At 41.2% G+C, this 21,181-nt stretch overlaps 1 protein-coding gene across 4 annotated transcripts in view; it reads left to right on the forward strand.

Annotated features, from left to right (window-relative positions):
• TESMIN (testis expressed metallothionein like protein) overlaps positions 1 to 21,181 on the forward strand; it is a 57,401-nt gene that overhangs the window by 14,118 nt on the left and 22,102 nt on the right. For 3 of the 4 annotated variants that reach the window (XM_006171249.2, XM_006171246.2, XM_006171248.2), the window contains 2 exons: positions 2,391 to 2,485; positions 8,360 to 8,431. In XM_006171249.2, the coding sequence (XP_006171311.1) occupies positions 2,391 to 2,485; positions 8,360 to 8,431 (167 nt within the window). The remainder of the gene's footprint in view (positions 1 to 2,390; positions 2,486 to 8,359; positions 8,432 to 21,181) is intronic. The other variant, XM_006171247.1, reaches the window with a different exon arrangement.

The raw sequence follows: 21,181 nt of genomic DNA on the forward strand, positions 1-21,181 counted from the left end.
AATCCATTCTCCTCTTGGGATTTTGGGCATGCAAACACACCTGCCCAGCTTGAGTTTCAAGCTGCCAGGTCCAAGACTCGAACCACGGTCAGCCATATGGAAGTCCAGCATTTTTAACCATCATGCCACCTGCCAGCCCCTCATTCATTTATTTTAATTTGACCAGAGAGAGACAGAGAGCAAGAGAGAGAGAGATAGGGAAAGTGAGAAAGCAAGCCACCAGGTCTAAGACTTGAACCATGATCAGCCATATAGATACGTCCAGTACTTTAACCACCATGCCACCTGCTGGCCTCCAGGATGATTCTTAAGCAATAGTTGGTACATCTCTAGGATCCCATGCTTCTTCGCCAGATCCCCAGTTTTGTATGCTCTTCAGAGCTTCGTCACTCAAAGCATGGTACATGGGCTGGAAGTGTTGACCTTACCTAGGAACTTACAGAAATGAGAATCTCAGGCCCCACCCTAGACCTGAGATTAGACCCAGTGATTTCGAATCTGCCTTTTTTTTTTAGGTTTTTGCTATAGGGTGCATGCACTCGCCAGAGAGAGACACACAGAGAGACAGAAAGTGAGAAATCACCCCCACAGGGGGATGGCCACATCTCAATCCTCTCTCCTCCATTCTTCTCTTGGCATTTTGGCATGCACACATACATGCCCAGAGTGATTTTCAAGCGACTGTGTCTGGGACTTAAACCACGGTCTGCCATATGGCAGTCTAGTGTCTTAACCACTATGCCACTGCTGACTCCAAGAATCTGCATTTTTTTTTTTTTTGAGAGGCTTTTTGCTATAGGGCGCATGCGCTCGCCAGACAGAGAGAGGCAGAGAGACAGAAAGCGAGAAATCAACCCCCAGGGGGGATGGCCACACCGCAGTCCCTTCTCCTCCATTCTCCTCTCGGGATCTTGGGCACACACGCACACGTGCCCAGCGTGAATTTAAGCCACTGGGTCCAGGACTTGAACTGTGGTCGACTACGTGGGAGTCCAGTGACATAGCCATTATGCTAACTGCTGGTCCCAAGAATCTGCATTTTTAACAAGTTTTCCTTTGTGCACACAGTGTTAAGTCTGAAAAGCCTGTCTTTAGAGTTTACCCTTTTCACTCCTAGGTGACCAGATACTGCTGAAGAAATTCATAGGTTCTAGCATTACATTGCCCTGACTTTACGGCCTACATAATACCTAAAGGCCATCTCTTTCTTTGCTTTACTTTGAGTCTAAATAAGCAAAGGGGGAAATCATTTTTACCTAGTTTATGCAAAGAATAGCCTCAACCCTGAGAACTGTGAAATCCTTTCCCAGAAGAATGTGGAACACTTCAGATTGCCGTTTGGAGACTTGGGACCAACAATTAGGTGCCTGGGTGACTGTAAATGAGACACAGTCTAGACTTGTGAACACTTCCGTCCTGTAAACAGAATGAGGGGAGAAGATGCCCACTGCTCACAGCCAGACTGGAGGGATCCGAGGGGACGAAGCCCTGTGGGACTCAAGACCTGATTTATAAATGAGGACAGTGATTAGACACAATTTTAAAAGAAGGCAGAAGAGAAAAAGAGGATAAAATGTGTGCTTTTCCATGCCTATACTTCTTAAATAAAGCTTATTTTTAAATTTTATTTTGGAAGGCAAAGGGAACAAGGATAGAATGTTTAGCTGTGATATATTACAAATAATCTCAAAACCTAATTCTACCCAATACTGCTAATTTCTCAAGCTTCTAGTAAGAAAATAAAGTCAGTAATGATTTCACTACCCATTCATCTCCCTGTGAACTGCCTTTCGAGCTGTGCTAATGAATAATATAAAAAACGAAAAAAGTGAGAACCAAGAAAGCGAAGTTCATGGATTATGCAGAGTTTATGACTTTTTAAAAAATTTGTTAAAACTGACTATAAAATATTTTTTGTGTAGATGAAAAATAGTGGTTGCCATTGAGGCTTCAAGTGGTGAGATAACTAATGTGATAATAAGAATACAGTAATAGAACATTTTTAGTTTATGGAAATTTGTCATTGAATCTATTTCACAATTGATAGTTCATAAAAGCGAGAATGAGTTGTGTTACAATCTCCCTGGCCAGTGACTGAGAGCTACGTGCTGCTGGCTTATCAAGGGTGGGTCCAGACCCCTCACCCACTGCCCTGTTTGTGCACTCAGTCGGGGGCTTCCTCACCCCACAGCATCCTGTGGTCAGCCAGGTCTGCGAGAGCCTCAACTCTTGAGCATGCTCACTGCGGTAACAGGGCCTGGACATGGTTGTAAAGGGATCGGGATGCAAACTTTCAGAAGAATCATTTTTATCTGTATGTAGGGGTTGGCTGGATGGAACTTGTAAAACACATGCTAATTCAAAATGTTTTTGCCTTTGGCCTTGTACAGCTTGATAATGGAGCCTTACCATCATCAGTAGTCAACGGATCTGCTTTCCCTTCAGGATCGACTCTTTCAGGACCACCAAAAATAACTTTGGCTGGGTAAGAATTAAAAGCAATAAATTGTCACCTACTTTAATGTGAAAGTGTAATAGGCTTTGGGGTACATTTGTGATTTTCTTCCAGGCTATAAAATTAGCTGTAGCTGCAAATCTTTATGACTTCTGAAAAAAATTATAATTTTTTAACCTTAAGCAATCCACTGAGAGTGCTGCTGTATGCGACTAGTTCTGTTCTTGCCGCAAAGACTGATTCATCACCTCCATTTGTTTCCACTGGCCCGTCTGCTGTCCTAGGTCAGAGTCTCAAAGGCCTGTTGCCATTCAGAGTTCTGTCTTGGTTTCACAAGGATTCAGTGTCATTCTATTTCTTTTTTTGCTGTCATCAGTGTAAGTAATGACGTGGCAGCTACTCCACATCAAGAACGGTCTGCAGAGTGCCTCAGCCGTTGCCTCTGACTGCTGTCTTCCATGCTGAGTTGGCTTGTGCTCTGTGGCAGGACTAGTGTGTGAGCCTGCACTCAAGATCTCCAGATGGACGTGGGCTGCACTTATCTAGCACTTTGTCCTGCCTTTTTTTTTTTTTAAAGAATTATTTTGTTTAACTTTATTTATTTATTTTAATTTGATGAGAGAAAGACACACAGAGAGAGAGAGAAACAGAGAGAGAGGGGGAAAGCAAGAAACCAAGGTGCAGGTCCAGGACTTGAACCGCGGTTGGCCATGTGGAAGTCCAGCACCTTTAACCAACACACCACCTGCCGGCCCCATCCTGCCTTTTTAAAGTTGTGTTTATAATTGTAACTAAACTAACCATACTGATTGAGACTTTGGTCAATTATTGTTCGTGTACTAATGGTGGTCTAGGCATCTCTGTTAATCGAGCCCTGTACTTAAATATGGAGTCAGTCTATTTTTGCCTCTAAGGGTTTTTTGGCCCACCTTCTTTTTTTTTTTTTTTTTTTTTTTTTTAAGAATTTTTTTTTTTTTATTTATTTATCTATTTCCATTTCTTATTGTTATTTTTTTTTTATTTGATGAGAGAGAGAGACAGAGAGAGAAAGAGAAAGGGAGAAAGCAAACCACCAGGCCCAGGACCTGAACCATGGTTGGCCATGTGGGAATCCAGCACCCTTATCCACTACACCACCTGCTGGCCCCCTTCTAATGTGATCCCACATCCCAGAGCCTGAAAGACGATAGGTCAAGTGCCTTAGGAAAGGTAGACTGTGGCCTCTAGTGCTTTTCAGGCTCCTGCAGAGTTCCGTCGTTGGGCATAGCTTTGTTATGACCTTGGTTAAGTGTGTGGAGAGTTTGGGGCAGGAATGAAAGGCTGTTAATTGGGCTACATGGTAGAGCTCTGGAGACACTGGAATTCAGTTAACACTTTCATCTCTGCATTGTTGCTGAAGGATGTTGGTCGCTCTCATGATTAGCTGCTTCAGTTTAAGCATTACTCTTTCAGCTGGTTGTTAAGACTGTACAAGTCAGTTGATGACTTTTACTTAATTTGGTAGACTAAGACTGTAGAGCCATTCTCCTGGCTTCACTCTCTTGGTGTGATTTATCAGTGAAGATGTGGGTGATATTATTGTAACTGATAATCTCATCATGGCTGTGTGTATTTCTGGAGAAAACAAATGACTTAAGCAACTTCCAGATTCTGCTGATAGCTTTCATTTTGGTTACATAGGATGGTATAAGATGCTAGAACCCTGAAGATACTCACTTTATCTTTCTTGTTTGTGGGGACATCTGGTCAACAGCATTGCATCATTATGTGCTTTGTTGTGTCTAAAACATTGCAGGGAATGATATTTCTAATACTTCAAGTGTGTGCTTTCATAATTGCAGTGCCACCGAGATTTCACTGTGGTGCTGCTGATGTACGTTTTCACAGATGAGCAGTAATGAAGGTGTTGTCGTTGCAATATATGGTTTCTTTTTACTCCTCCTCCCTTTCCTTTTCCCTTCTCTGCCGTCCTCTTCCTTTTTCTTTCCCCTTCTCCTGCTCTTTCTTCTTCCTCCTCCTCAGTTTATTCTAGGTTTATTCAATAAGCCACATGTTTTCCTTTATTTTGAAGTAATCATGGGATTTATAAAGTTTTCTATTACAAATGATGTGCCAGGAACAATGTGAGCTTTGTGTTTGTATTCATTTATTCATTCATTCATTCATTCATTCCTGCAAATAATGATTTATTCTGCGTCAGACCACTGGGTCAACCCTGATGATGTTTATCTCACATTCATGGCATACTAGAATCTCTACCAATCTATTACTTATAGTTAGGGAGGAGTCAGGAAACTGTTTGCTAGTTGTTTCTTTCTATATGAGTTCCCAAACACAACTAATTTATTGTACTACCTTACTGCTTTATGTGCATCACTGGCCCTCTTTTGACTTCTACGAGATAGTAAGGATAAACTAGGTCTGAAAATCTCAGGGGGGTGAAAAAAACAACGTCCATCAAACCAGGATGGTTCAAACATACCTAACCTAGTAGGTGCAGAGAAGCAGGTCAGCTCAAGACTTAGGACCAGCAGTCTGAATGCAAACAGATCAAAACGTCATTCTTTAGAGTTGGGTGGTGAGCTAATTTATTAACTTGCTTGTCATATTTTTGAAATAATTATTTATTTCATTTATTATTATTATTTCTTAATTTGACTAGAGAGAGACAAGAGACAAAGAGAGAGGGAAAGTAAGAAAGCAAGCTGACAGGTCTGAGACTCAAACTGCAGTCGGTCATATGAGAGTCCAGTGCTCCAACCACCACACCACCTGCCAGCACCCACTAGCTTGTCATATTGATGAAAACCTTTTTAATAAAAAGTCATACCCTGTCACTCTATATAACTTTAATAATTTGATTATCAGTCAAGTAATAAATGTGGATTTTTACACATTGTTGATGCTATTTATTTTGGGTGACATAGAATCATCATAACGAAGGACCTCAAGAGTCTACTTCTCTGAAAAAAATTTTTCTTAAAGATGAGGGTATATCTCATTGTGATCTAGGTGATTTATAATGCTTTTCTGAGATGGAATTGTCCAGATATGTTCTAACTCTTTTAATTCCTCAATTTTTAGATTGGCACTAAGAGAGTAGTCAAATAGCATGAGAGTCATGGGAGTTGTTTCCCACTCAGTTTCCATGACTACCCACTGTGCCCTCACTGTCCCCTCACGCGAACTGTGTTCTTCCTTGTGTGCTGTGTTTGCTCATGCTGGTTTTTTGACTACTCTCTTTGATAACAAGTTGATAACAAGTTCTGTCTAACCCTTCAAAGTATTTCATTTTAACTTTTTCCATCCATATTAAACTGTCCTGTCTCTTAATTTTTTTTTTAGCATTTACAATCAGTATAAAACAGTTGATTATATCCTATCTTGTGTTCTTTAATTATTTGTATATTTCTCATGTCCCCAGTTATTTGGTAGATTCCTCCAGGACAGGCAGTGTAAATTAAAGATGTATTTATTTTCGGCATTCTCTGAAGCACTTGTCATACATAGTCCTGGCTGTGTGATGGTCCCTTAGTAAACACCTGTTAGCCTCTTCCTGATACTGTAAATACTTATCAAACTATATCCTCTCCTTGTAAAATCATGGCAGATCACCACTGGAATATCTCCATGTGCCCTCACTCTGCTTTCTAAAAGAAAGTTTTGGTTCCTCTGGTCAGTCAGGCCACCCTGTGCCCCAGCTCAGGGCAGGTATAAGAGGAAGCAGTGAAGTGGGTATCAGAACCTTCTCCTCTGAACAGGCTCAGGTCTGACCTACATGAAGACAGGCTGGGGGAGCTAGACCTGCCACCTCCATCTAGAAAGGCAACACCAAATTAGATGAACCCTTAATTAATAGAAAGTTCAATGACATAGTTTAGGGGCATTATCTTAAAAATCGGAGGTATCTCCAGAAGAAGCAACAACTAGCATCTTGTCCACATGGCAGGTAGCATTAGCTGTCTCCGGTGGCAGCCTGAGGTTGGGCCACTAAACAGAGGTGCAGACAGTGGAGGACCAGTAAATCATGCACAGGTGCAGAGAGGAGGATAGACTGAGTTAAAATGACTGAGGTCTGATCTCAGTCCAGACAGGTAACTGAGAGTGCTGAGTGTGTGGGGGCACAGAGGACAGAGGATGGGGCAAAAGCATTTGCCCCTCTTTGGGATATTTGGATTAGACAGCAGATAGCCTAGTTTCATTCCCATGCTCCGTGTGGTGACACAGGCTGTCGGCAAGCACTAATTATGTGCCAAGTACTGTCCCAGTTCCTGTAGGCAACCCAAGACAGAGACATACCCTTGTTCAGAATAGCCAGTGTGTTGCAGAGATGAAGGCAGTGTATGTGATCTCGAGCAGCACATTGCCAGTGAGATAGATAAATGTTCATGTCGGTGCACTGGGCCCAACTGGTGTTTTGTATGCTTGTCCCTCCTTTTCACCATAACCAGTGAAACTTCTTACATTATTAATATTCTGAGTTCCTTCAAGAATGCTTGGGAACTTCTCAAGAGTATCTAATCTGCAGCTGCCCCTCATGGTTAGCAACATCCAGAGACACATTAGAGGAGTTTGTTTCCCTCCACCAGTGCCCCTGTAGATGACTTCTGGGCTAATACAGTTAGGAGGGAGTTGTAATAATCCCTTCCTAAAATGAGGGAGGTCTTCACTGATGACTTGATGTACTCAAAACACACTTTACTACTTTTGGAAATATTGTAGTGAGGACAGCTTTAACATTGGTATAGCACAATATAAACAATGCTTTATCTATTGTTCTTTAATTCATACTTCTTCCCATTAGTGTTCAGATTTCAGGGTGAAATAAAAGAACCATTTGAGGGGCCAGCAGGTGGCATGGTAGTTGAGGTGCTGGCCTCCCACATGACTGACCGCGGCTCAAGTCTTGGACCTGATAGCTTGCTTTCACATTTTACCTTTCTCTCTCTCTGGCCAAATTACAAAATATAATAATAATAACAACAACAAATAGAATTAAATAAATAAATCATTCTTTAAAAACAGAAAAGAACTGTCTGATGGAGGGAGGTACCCACAGGTCAGAGAAGAAAATCCAAAGATACTTTTCAGGAAGTGTGAATAGCAATAGGAACCTGCTCCCCATCCAGCACTAAGTCCCTGGGAATATGCAGGCTGGATTTGAGGTGGCTAGTTACATCATATTGTAAACTGTGCATGCCATTCACAGCTTACGGCCAGGCACCGGTAAATAATACCAATAATTAGAGCCAGCTGGTACTGTGGTAGCTGAGGCAGCTGAATCCCACATGGCTAACTGTGCAGCCTGAGTCCCAAACCCAACAGCTTAAAAAACACATCAGTCATGGGGCCAGCAGGTGGTGTAGTGGTTAAGGCACTGGACTCTCATATGGCTGACCTGGGTTTGAGTACTGGACCCGGAGGCTTGAAACTCACACCAATGTGTGTGCGTGCATGCTCAAGATTCCAAGAGGAGAATGGACAAGGGATTGCAGGGCAGCCATCCCCTCTGGGCGGATGGTGGTGATTTCTCACGTTCTGTCTCTCTGGCAAGTGCATGCACTCGATAGCAAAAATCTCTAAAACACATACATACACACATACACACACATCAGTCATAAATGTGTGTGTGCCTAAAATCCTGAAAGGAGAATGGAGGAAAGGGATTGTAGCATGGCCATTCCTCCTGGGGAGTACTTTCTCACTTTCTACATATCTCTCTCTGTGTGTCTCTAAGCATATGCTGTATAGAAAAAAAAAAAAAAGAATAATACCAAAAAGAATAATACCAAAAGTATCTGGTGTTGAGATTCTCAGTATTTGTTAAAAAGCACCAGATGCTTAGCTAATTCTCTTTTTTAAAGAGTAACCATCTGAATACATTTTCTTTTTTAATCTTTATAGAGTAACTCTTAGTTCATGGGACACAAAGTCTAAAAAGCCATGTAACTGTACCAAATCCCAGTGTCTGAAATTGTAAGTAATCACAAATCCTTCATTATTAAATATGAAATAAGATTAATTAGAAGTCAGTAAGTAGAGCACAGTCTAGACAAGCTGAAATGGCGAGCAACACCCATGCTGCAGTGGCTTCTCAGTAACTGCATCCTAAGCCTTATTGTAAAGCAGACAGCAGCCGCTTTTGCAAAAACCTGCTTTAGATTTCTTTGTATTATCTTGGCCAACTAATTTAGCAAATGACACTGTCCACAATTCAGGTAGTGTGATTTTCTTGGGTTTACATTCTCTAGCCCCTCAGCCGAGTGCTAACCATGTCATCATTGTAGAACATTAACTGAACATTTCTACATCCTGGTTTTTAAAAGTTCAATGAATAGGTTTCTCTATATTGAAATTTTCTCAGGAAGAATTTCCCCAGGGGTGCTAACTCCTTGGAGGCTCGATCAAGGAAGTGGTAGCATAGATTATGAAGCAGAATCACGGCCTGGAAGTAGGTAGCATAGCAGAGATCAGAGGTGGGCTTAATCACGTTTCACGGCACTCTGAAGTTCCGTCTCCTGACCCAGCCTGCCAGGTTTAGAATCTGCCATTGCTGTTGTCTGTCCTGCTCTCAGCTCTTGCTGTAGGCTGCTCGTTTTCTGCCCTATGTCTACCTAGTCTTAAGTTACATGTTGGCAGGGGAGAATATATCCTAGTCCCAAAGTCCAATAACCCTAACCACAATCTCCACGTGATTTTTCCATTGCAGAGCTCCTGCCGAAGTCCCTGAGAGCTCCATTGATGGGACAGTGATGTGGGGGTGCACAGTGGGTAAAAATCCAGAAGTTCGTGAATCTTGGTTCATAAAACTGAAAAAACTAATTGATTTTTTTAAAAAAAATAATGTTGAAGTCTAGGGTTGACTGTCTGAGCATATTTAAGCTGTCATTGATTTAGTCCATGAATACAGCCATATACCTCTCTGAACATTGGAAACGTCATGAGACAACTGGCCAGGAAACTAATCATTTCAGCTCCAGGTGAGGAGGAAGACCAGAGCAAGAAAGCCTGGACCGTGACCCTGTCGAGCCAGAATGGCCTGCCTAAATGGAGACTTCTGATGCAGTAGAGGACGAGGTGGTAGTGTCTAGAGTGGACAGAGCCCTGCAGGGCTGTGGGGATCCTGTGAATAGCTGTGAAGTACTGGCTGGTTTGGGGGCCTGGGCTGGTCAAATAACCATGAAGTCCAGAGTAAGAAACAGATTGTAATTGGGGTCAAAGTGAGGGAGCCCTTGAGGACATGGGAATGAGCTGACTCTAAAAAGGGTGTAACTTACTGAAATTCCTTGTAAGGGAAGGCCAGAGAAATAGCTTCTTGCCTGGAAGCAGCTTCCCAGCTTAACTGGTCACTGACACACTAATGAGAATTTACTATCATTAGGGGGCTTGGTCAGCACTGGAACAAAGGAAAGGAGGCTCAGAGTGTGTCCACTGTGTCCAGGGGATGGAACCACTGTCTCTGGAGGATGTGGGCGCTGCCTTCTCCAGGGAAGTGCCGTGTGCATTGGGCAGGAAACAAATATACTTGACTATGTACCTCTAATTCCATGTCAACATGCAAGCTTCTGACCAATGGTTTAGCTTCTTTGGTAGCTCCATACTGGAAGCAGTGGGTCTTGGATAGAGAATGGGAACATTTTGGGCTCTGGAAGGGGGTGATATTTCCATTGGTAGTTCACACATGATTTCTATTTTTTTTTTTTTTGGAGAGGTTTTTGCTATAGGGCGCGTATGCTCACCAGACAGACAGAGAGAGACAGAGAGATAGAAAGCGAGAAATCACCCCCCGGGGGGATGGCCACGCCACAATCCCTTCTCCTCCATTCTCCTCCTGGGATCTTGGGCACGCACGCACACGCGCCCGGTGTGAGTTAAAGCCACCAGGTCTGGGACTCGAACCGCGGTCGACTACGTGGGAGTCCAACGACATAGCCATTACGCTAACTGCTGGTCCCCACACATGATTTCTTTCTTAATCCTTTCTTTCTTAATCATTTCCCATGATTTGGTTGCATCATTTCATCACTGAGAAACCAATTATCTATGGAAATACTAATAAAATTTATTTTCTACTTGTGGAAAGGGTAAATTCTAATACTAAGGAATGGGTAAATTCACCCATGCAGAGCCACCCCACCAAGGTCTCCTGGTGGCAGCCATGACCTTGTGCTGATATCTTTCCATGTATGCCACATATCCTCATTTTGGAAACCTTAAACAGGGGAACAAATGTAAGGAGTAGATTCACCCTTGCTTGCTACACCAGCAAGTATGGCATAGTCACCATTAATATCTTTCAGTTTTCTTTACCTTTTTATTCCTCCAACTGAGTTGAGTATGCAAGGCAATGGAATATAATTTGCTTGGGGCACGGTTATCCTACTTTAAAGGGTGTCTTACTGGATAAATGTTAAGAGGGATTACTACTAATGGGCCTTCATTATGTATTATGTATTATACACATTATTGTATTTTTTAAAAATCAAAGAGATCAGCAGGTGATGTGGTGGTTAAGGTGCTGGATTCCTACATGGTCAACCATAGCTCAAGTCCCAGACTTAGCAGCTTGAAAATGACACTGGGTGCATATGTGTGTGTGCCCAAAATCCTGAGAGGAGAATGGAGAAGAAGGGATTGCAGCATGGCCATTCTCCATGGGGGATGATTTCTTACTTCCTCTCTCTCTGTCTCTGTTTCTCTCCAGTGAGAGCACACACCCTATGGCAAAAACCTAAAATCAATCAGTCAATTGAAGTGATACATGTGCACGGGTAAAAATTAGTTACTAATGTCAGATTTACAGTGGAAAGTAACAATACCCTGCTCAACTCGCCCCCGTCCCCCCGCCCAGTTTCCTGGCTTCTGTTCGCAGACTTTCTGAGGATTGTCTCTACATCTGTAAAAGCTGTCTACTGCCCTCTTGCTGTGGTACATGAAGATTTACTCTTTGTACATACCCTCCTAATAGAGCTGGAACCACCTATTTTAGTTCCTATCTTGATTACTTATTCTCAAAACTTTAAATAATTTAGTTATTCATCTGTTGTTATTCTGTTAGTTATGAAAAGTTGGGAATTATTTCAAATGATGAAAGTTAATCTTATATCACTGAAGTGGTTTTGATGTAAATGTTATAAAAAGGTTGCTAAATGTTTTGATTGTTGAAAATGTGTTGATTATTAAAAATGATTTTAAGGGACCAAGAGATGGCAAAATGGTTATGTTGCTGGACTCCCACGTAGCCAACTGCAGTTCAAGTCCCTCACACTAGATACGTTTGCATGTGTGCCTAAAGTCCCAAGAGAAGAATGGAGGAAGGAATTGCAGTGGGGTGACCATCCCCCCTAGGGGGTAATTTCTTGCTTTCTGTCTGTCTGGAGAGCACATGCACCCTATAGCAAAAATCTCTCTCTAAAAAAAAATGACTTTAAGATATTTTAAGGTCGTTCGTTTTCACCTACCATCATTGTTACATAGTCCATTCCTAATTATTGTTTATTTTAAACATTGATTTGTTTTATAATTAGCTTATTAAATCTTCAAATGTATAATCTACAATACTTTATAATAGGACTTTTTAAATATCAGCATTAGCGTTAAATTCTAAAGCTCTGGAAATTAATTTTATAGAATGAGAAAGTGCCTTCTTCACTAGAGTGGAAAGAAGTCTTTCTCTTTCATGAGCCTCTCTGAAAAGTAGAAATTGGTTTTATATTATGGTTGAGATTTTTTTCAGGATAGTTTATTTATTTATTTATTTATTTTGGAGAGGTTTTTGCTATAGGGCACATGTGCTCCTCAGAAAGACAGAGAGACAGAAAGTGAAAAATCACCCCCTTGGGGGGATGGCCACGCCGCGATCCCTTCTCCTCCATTCTCCTCTTGGGGTCTTGGGCACGCACACACACACACCTGGTGTGAGCTTAAGCCACTGGGTCCAGGACTCAAACTGCAGTCAACCACATGGGAGTCCAGGGACATAGACATTACACAAACCCTTGGTCCCCAGGACAGTTTTGATTAGTCCTCTCGTATATTGACTTTAAACAAATTCAAACTCGGTTTTTTAAGGATCTTCCATTTCAGTTTCATTTTTGCTAAGACAGTGGATAGGATCTATTGGGAGTAGCTGTACCATCTACATTTTTAAATCCTACATTGTAAGCCTAAGATTTCAGTTACAGATTGGACATTCTCCAATATGCTTCTTCATGTGGCCTTTTGTCTCTGATTAACCAGATTAATTATTATCATCAGAATTCTGTGGACTAGAAGGCCAGACCTGGATGGTCATGTTTTATAGCCTTTTGTTGGTTACTCAGTCTTTTGATTTATTTATTTATTTATTTTTTTGGAGAGGTTTTCGCTATAGGGCGCATGCGCTCGCCAGGCAGACAGAGAGGGACAAAGAGACAGAAAACGAGAAATCACCCCCCAGGGGGAATGGTCACGCCGCAATCCCTTCTCCTCCATTCTCCTCTCGGGATCTTGGGCACACACGCACGGTGTGAGTTTTAAGCCACTGGGTCCGGGACGCGAACTGCTGTCGACTACGTGGAAGTCCAGTGACATAGCCATTACACTAACTGCTGGTCCCCAAAAATATTTTAAAATATGAAGTTGATATTCATTTTTTAGAGAGATTTTTGCTATAGGGCGCATGCTCTCACCAGAGAAACAGAGACAGAAAGCGAGAAATCATCCCCTGAGGGGATGACCACACCTCAATCCCTTCTCCACTCTCTTCCCAGGATTCTGGACACGCATACACACACACCTGGTGGGAGTTTTAAGTCACCAGATCTGGGACTCAAATTTTATTTTATTTTATACTTTTTAAAAATTATGAATTACAAATAGTGCAACTTTATGTGAGGGGACTCTTTGAAGTTTGGTTTAAGGGTGCATACTTCAGAGAAAGTTTGTGTTTGCTTCCATGTGGAGTTTAGTGACTGTTACAACTTGGACAACTTAAAACTTTGGGCTAAAATTATTTTTTCCCCCAGAGAGGTTTTTGCTATACGGCACATGTGGTTCCTGGAGAGACAGGTGGACTAAAAGCAAGATTACCCACTAGGTGATGGCCACGCCACAGTCCCTTATCCATTCTCCTGTCAGGATTTTGGGCATGCACACACAGGCACCCTGCATGAGCTTTTTTTTTTTTTTAAGAATTATTTACTTATTTAATTCCATTTGTTATTGTTAGGTTTTTGGTTTTTTTGTGTGTTTGTTTGTTTGTTTGTTTGTTTTTAATTGACCACCAGAGAGAGAGAGAGAGAAAGGAAAGGGAGAAAGAAAGCCACCAGGTCCGGGACTTGAATCATGGTCAGCCATGTGGGAATCAAGCGCCCTTATCTACCACACCACCTGCTGGCCTCCCCGCGTGAGTTTTAAGCTGCCAGATCTGAGACTCGAACTGCAGTCAGCTACATGGGAGTCTAGCAACGTAACCATTATACCATCTATTGCTGGTCCCTAAAATTATTATTTTTAAAAGACTATGCAGATGGGGTAATGTTTACGTTGCTGGACTCCCACGTAGTTGACTGTGTTTTGAGTCCTGGACCAGCGGCTTAAAAACCTCACATAGGCGTGTGTGTGTGCATGCCTAAGATTCCGAGAGGAGAATGGATGAGAAGAGATTGTGGTGTGGCCATCACCCTGGGGGGAGATTTCTTGCTTTCTGTCTCCCTTTCTCTCTCTGGTGAGCACACATGCCATATAGCAAAAGAAAAAAAAGGCTGTGTAGTATTGGGGCCAGCATGTGTGCGTGCCAAAATCCCAAAAGAAGTTTGAAATGGAGAAGGAATTGAAGCATAACCATTCCCCATGGGGAGTGCCTTCTCACTTCCCACCCACCTCTCTCTTTGTCTCTTTGCAATGAGCCCACACTCCTCTGTACAATATGAATATAGGCTTCAAACCAAAGCAATCTCTTCCTATCTCCAGTCAACACCCCCAGACAGCACATTTTCTTGCCATTTGTTTGCAGAGCATTTTTCTCCAAGGTCACTCTTTCAGTGGGTGGAAGCCCTCTACTATGTAGGTCTTGAAGCTGATTCCCTACCCCGAGCTCACCTAGGCTTTGGGTTTAAGTGATCAGAGCATCACTCTAATGACAGGTTGTATACGTTCTTGTAAGTATTAGCCATTATTATAGTTTCCCCATGGTTTTTCAGTCCAGTCACCAGTTCTTAGACACTGAAGTTGATTTCATTCCAGAAATTATGAATAATGCTGCAATTAACATGAATATGCAAGTGTCTTTCCAGTTAAGTGTTTTCCTATCCTTTGGCTAAATACCAAGGAATGGGATTACTGGGTCATAGGTAGTTCCATTTATAGGAGTTTTAGGAAATTCCATTTTATTTTCCACAGTGGTTGTACTAATTTACATTCCTACCAACAGTGTAGGAGGGCTCCCTTTTCACCACAGCTTCGCCAACCTGTATTGCTCTTTATTTTTTTGTTCATAGCCATTCTGACGGGTTAAATGGTAGCTCATTGTGGTTTTGATTTACATTTCCCTTATGGTAAGAGGCGTTGAACATTTTTTCATAAGCCTTTTGGTCATTCGTATGCCTTCCTTGGAGAGTTGTCTATTCAGCTCCTTTGCCCATTTTTAATTGGATTATTCTTTTAATTTTTTTCTGAGAGAGATTTTTGCTATAGGGTATATGTGCTCTCTGGAGAGACAAAGACAGAAAGTGAGAAATCACCTCCCAGCGGGAATGGCCATCCCACAATCCCTTCTCCTCCATTATTCTCTTGGGATTGTGGGCACGCATGCACACGTGCCTGGTATGAGTTTCAAGCTGTCAAGGTCTAGGACTCAAGCCATGGTTAGCTGTGTGGGAGTCTGGTGACGTAATCCTTACGTCATCTGCTGGTCCTGGTGTATTTATTTATTTATTTTTAATAGGTAAAGCTGCTTGAGTTTCCTGTATAGTCTGGTCTGAGTCACAATTTATAAATGATGGGTTATCTCCCATTCTGAGATTGTCCCTTCACTTGAATTGTTGTTTCCTTTGCTGTGCCAGCTTGGCAGGATCTTGGGTGCACACCTGTGTGCTCAAAGATCTGCCTGGAGATCCAAACCTATGGTTGGCCACATGACTTCCAGCACTGCAGTGCTACCAACAACAACTGTCTATTATTTCATTCTCTTATTCTGACATTTTGTGGTAACTGCCTAACTTATTTACTTTAAGTATTTTAATTTTTTTTAAAGAAAGGCATTTAGAGATATAAATGATCTCTTTATACTGCTTTATACTGTTTCATACTTTACACTGCTTTACTGCATCTTGTAAGAGTTGATATGAGGTACTTTCATAGTATTCACTCAAAATACTTTGTAATTTTCATTATAATGTTCTCCTTATCTCATGGATAATTAAGTGTACATTTCAAAGTATCCAAATCTGTATGTATGTATGTATGTATGCATATGTGTATGTATATATTTTTGAATGACATTTTCATTGTTAAGTTTATAATTTCATTGTGATCAGATAATGTGCTCTATATGGTATCAATTTTTTGAAATTAATAAAAACTTTATTATCCATTGCTTTATCAATTTTGAAAATATTCTGTTAACTTGAAAAAATGTGTACTATTTGTTTAGTGTAGTTATCTGTCCATTCACTCAAGTTTGTTAATTTTATTATTTAAACCTGCTAAATGCTTGTTAGTTTTTTTTTGTGACTTATCTGATTTTGATAAAAATAAATAGACTATTGGGGCCAGCAGGTGACATGGTGATTAGGATGCTGGACTCTCACATGGTCGACTGTGGTTTGACTCCTGGACTTAGCAGTTTGAAAATCATGCCAAGCATGTGTGCATGCATACCTAAAATCACGGGAGGAGGATGGAGGAGAAGGGATTGTGCTGAGGCCAGCCCACCATCTCATGGGTGACTTCTCACTTTCTCTGTCTCTCTCTGGTGAGTACATGCGTCCTATGGCAAAAACCTAAAACAAAACAAAACAAGGTTATCTCTCACTTAAGATTGTGAATTTTTCTACATTTCTTTATTATTTTATTTTGGTTTATATATTTTGAATCTATAGTATAAAGGGCACACAAGTTTAAAACACATTTTTTTTTAGAGATTTTTGCTATGAGCATAGCATGTGTGCTTGCCAGAGAGAGACAGACAAAGAGCAAGAAGCCACCTGCCAGAGGGGATAGTCATGCCACAATCCCTCCTTCATTCTCCTCTTGGGATTTTGGGTGTGCACATACACACACCCAGCATGAGTTTCCAGCTGCCCAGTCCAGGACTTGAACCATGGTTGACCACATCTGAGTCCAGTGCCTTAACTACTATACCACCTGCTGGCCCCACAAGTTTTCAAATTTGTTATATCTTTTTGCTTAATTCTTCCATGAACTGTTCATTACTTGTACCTCTGTATTCTTTTGCTTTTTGCCTTAAATTCTTTTTTCACATAATTTTTTTTTATTGCGAGAGGGCATATGCACTTACCAGAAACAGAGAGAGAGAGAGAGAGAGCATCCCCCAATAACACCACAATCCTTTTTCCCTCCATTTTCCATCCCATCAGGATTTTGGCATGTTTCTCAAGCACTGGGACTGAGACTCAGTTCACAGTCAGCAATGCTGGGTCCAGCTCCCCTTGCCCCGCTCTTAACCACTGCACCACAAGGCCAGACTATTGTCTGATATTAATGTTGCTACACCATGTTTTCTGTGGTTAGTATTAGCAAGGTACTCATAATCATATCCCTTTATTTTCACACTTTCTGTGGTAGTTTTGTTTTAGGTGTGTGTTTTGTAAGCTAATATAGCTATTTTATTTTTTCTCAAAGTGTATTTAATAATCTGTTTCTTTTTATTTTTTTCAATTTGCTATAGGGTACATGCACTCACCAGAGAGAGACAAAGAGAAAGGAGGGAAAGTGAAATATCACCCCCCACCCCAAGGGGGATGGCCTGGCCACAATCCTCTTTCTTCCATTCTTCTCTTAGACTTTTGGGCATGCACACACACACATCTGCCATGCTCTTTAAGCCACCAGGTCTGGACTTGAACCATGCCTTGACCATGTGGGATCCTCAACCTCCTTACCACCTGCTGCCCAAGAATCTATATTTTTTTTCTTTTTTCTTTTTTTTGAGAGGTTTTCGGTATAGGGCGCATGCGCTCGCCAGGCAGACAGAGAGAGACACAGAGACAGAAAGCGAGAAATCACCCCCCAGGGGGGATGGTCACGCCGCAATCCCTTCTCCTCCATTCTCTTCTCGGGATCTTGGGCACGCACACACACGCGCCTGGCGTGAGTTTTAAGCCACCGGGTCTGGGACGCGAACCGTGGTCGACTACGTGGGAGTCCAGCGACATAGCCATTACGCTAAATGCTGGTTCCCAAGAATCAATATTTTTTAATAGGTTTCTTTACTCCATTTGTATTTTTTGTCTGATTATTGATATATGTAACTTATTTTGTATCATTGATTTTTTTTTTTTAATTTGCCAGATGGTGTCTGTACTCACCAGAGAGAAAGAGAAAGTGAAAAAGCACCCCACATGAGGAATAGTCATGCCACAATCCCTTCTCTGTTTGTCCATTCTGTTGGATTTGGGGCATGCATGCACACTCACCTGGCATATTTCCCAACTTGTCAGGTCTGGGACTCAAACTGTGTAGTTAGCCATGTGGGATCTAGCTGTTTAACCACTATGCCATGGGCTGGCCTCATCTTTTTTTTTTTTTTTAATTAAACAAATGTTTTTTCATTCTAATGTCAGCATTGGATACATTGCTCAGTACCTTGCTTTTTAAAATTGTCAAGGAGTATATATAATATAAAATGTACCATTTTAACCCTTTAGGAGTATAATTCGGTGACATTAAATACATTCACAATGTTGTGCACCCACCACCACCATCCACTTCTAGAATTTTGTCATCATCCCAAAGAGAAACTTTGTACCCACTGAGTAACTCTCCATTACCCTTTGTCTCTATCCCCTGGTTACCTCTCATTTTTGTCTCTGAATTTGCTTATTATAGGTACTTCATATAAGTGGAGTCATACGGTATCTCTTCTTTTGTGTCTAGCTTATTCATTAAGCATAAAGAGTCATCCATGTTGTAGCAAGAATCAGTAGTTCATTCACTTTTCAGGCTGAATAATATTCCATTGTGTGTGTACTCCACATTTTGTTCATCTCTTCATCGACACTTAGGCTGTTTCCACCTTTTGACTGTTATAAATAATGCTGCTATGGACATTGGTATGTAACTAACCGTTTGGGTCTGTGCTTTCAGTTCTTTGGGGTATATACCTAGAAGACGGATTGCTGGATTATTTAGTAATTCTGTGTTTAGCTTTCTTTTTTCTTTTTTTAAATTTGCTAGAGGGCAAGTACTCTCGTCAGGGGGTCGGGGGAAGGGAGAAAGAACCCCTCATGGGGGAGTCATACCACAATTCCTTCTCCTTCATTTTTCCTTTCAAAATTTGAGAATGTGTAGCTGGTGTGTTTTTAAAGCCAACGGGTCCAGAACTTGAACCATGCAGTAGGCCATGTGAGATCCTGCTGCCTGAACCACCATGCCCCAGTGGGTCCAGAACTTGAACCATGCAGTGGGCCATGTGAGATCCTGCTGCCTGGACCACCACGCCCCAGCGGGTCCAGAACTTGAACCATGCAGTAGGCCGTGTGAGATCCTGCTGCCTGAACCACCATGCCCCAGCTGGCCTATGTTTAACTGTTTCCCACTGCAGCTGTACCATTTTATGCCGCCACTAGGAATGCACAATACCTCCTTATCTGGTATTTTTCTGATTACTGCTTTTCCTTTGCTGTTTTTTGCTTGTTACATGTTTTGGGAAAATGAGCACTAATGATAAAGTGAAGAAAGTTGAAAGTGAGATTAGTTAGGAGGCATCACAAGAGTGTGGACAAGAAATTATGAAAACCTGAACTAAGGTAGGGATGGTAACAATGAAAGAAAAAGATTTCAGACACATTTTGAACATGTGATTGTAGCATTTTTCACACATTTGTTTAGACATTCCACAACTACTTTTTTTTTAATTAATTCATCGTTTATTTATTTATTTATTTATTTTACAATTAAAGTATGAATTTATTTTGGTACAAAAACTTTTTGAAACTCATACATAGTTTTCCCACTACACATATTTCCATGAGCTCTTTTTTTTTTCTGAAACACACACACACGCATATATATATATATATATGTATATATATATCCCCTATTTCTGATCCTCTGCCCTTTCCCACCCTTCTCCCACTCTGGTGTCTACAGTTGTTTTCCATTCCTTTTCCCCCACATTTTATTGTTCACAAAATTTCTTATGTAATCTAACTACTTTCAATAGCAAATTCAGCTGGTAATTTCAAGAAAAGCAGTTTTAACTTTAATAAATCAAAGAAATGCTAAGGAACTTTGCTTAAAACTTAAAGCCAGGAAACAGGCTAGGATTCTGTTCAAATAGTAGGTACATGAACTTATTGACAGCTCAAGACAGGACAAAAATCCTTTAAACCGGAAAACAAAGCCTAGAAGAAAATCAGCAAAGTTTTAGTCAAAAGTCATAAAATGCTATTTCACCAGTTCAGTCTTATGTACTTAATCTATCTTCTGTTGTGGTTCAATCCTCCCGATTAAATTCTGGGATATAATATTCATCTCCAGACTTGCCCTACGAATTATGTTGGCCATTTTCTTAGTTTTTGAACTCTTATTTCTGTGCATCTGTATTTAATTTTCCTGGGATAGCACTCCCTTGAAAACTTCTTGGAGACCTGGTCTGGTGTTGGTAAATTCTTTCAGGTTTTGTTTATCTGAGAGTGTTCTTGTCTTTTCTTCCCATATGAAGGATATTCTTCTTTTTTGTTTTCCTTTCTTTTTTTGGAGAGGTTTTTGCTATAGGGCGTGTGCACTCACCAGACAGACAGAGAGAGACAGAGAGACAGAAAGAGAGAAATCACCCCCCAGGGGAGATAGTCACACCACAATCCCTTCTCCTCCATTCTCCTCTCAGGGTCTTGGGCATGCACGCACACGCGCCCGGCGTGAGTTTAAGTCACTGGGTCCAGGACTCAAACTGTGGTTAACTACGTGGGAGTCCAGCAACATAGCCATTACGCTAACTGCTGGTCCCATGAAGGATATTCTTGTTGTGTACAGTATTCTTGGCTGAAATTGCTTTTCCCCTAGCACTTCAAATATATTTTCCCATTCTTTCTTTGCTCGCATCGTTTCCGATGAGAGGTCTGCTGTTAGCCTGATGGGATATCCTTTGTAGGTAACTTGCCGTTTTTCTTTTGCCAATCTTAGTATCTTGTCTTTGTCTGTGGTTTTGGTCAAATTGGCTATAATGTGTCTTGGAGAAGATCTTCTTGGGTTGATTCTATTTGGGATCCTTTGTATTTCTTGGGACTGGATTTTTGAGTGCCTCTCTAGTTTTGGAAAGTTTTCTTACAGGATTTCATGGAATAGATTATCAATACCCTTATGAGTCTCTTCACCTTCTGGAATACCAGTTATATGGATGTTTGCACGTTTGATGGTATCTAGTATTTCTTGTATATTATTCTCATATTTGGGGGGCCATTTTCTCAGTCTTTGTGGTGGATTTTTCTAGGCCAGCAATTTTCTAAGTCTGAGATTCTATTTTCTGTATGATCTAGTCTGCTTTTAATACTTTCAAGGGAG

Source organism: Tupaia chinensis, unplaced genomic scaffold (assembly GCF_000334495.1).
Source record: "Tupaia chinensis unplaced genomic scaffold, TupChi_1.0 Scaffold149501_1, whole genome shotgun sequence".
NCBI lineage: Eukaryota > Metazoa > Chordata > Mammalia > Scandentia > Tupaiidae > Tupaia > Tupaia belangeri.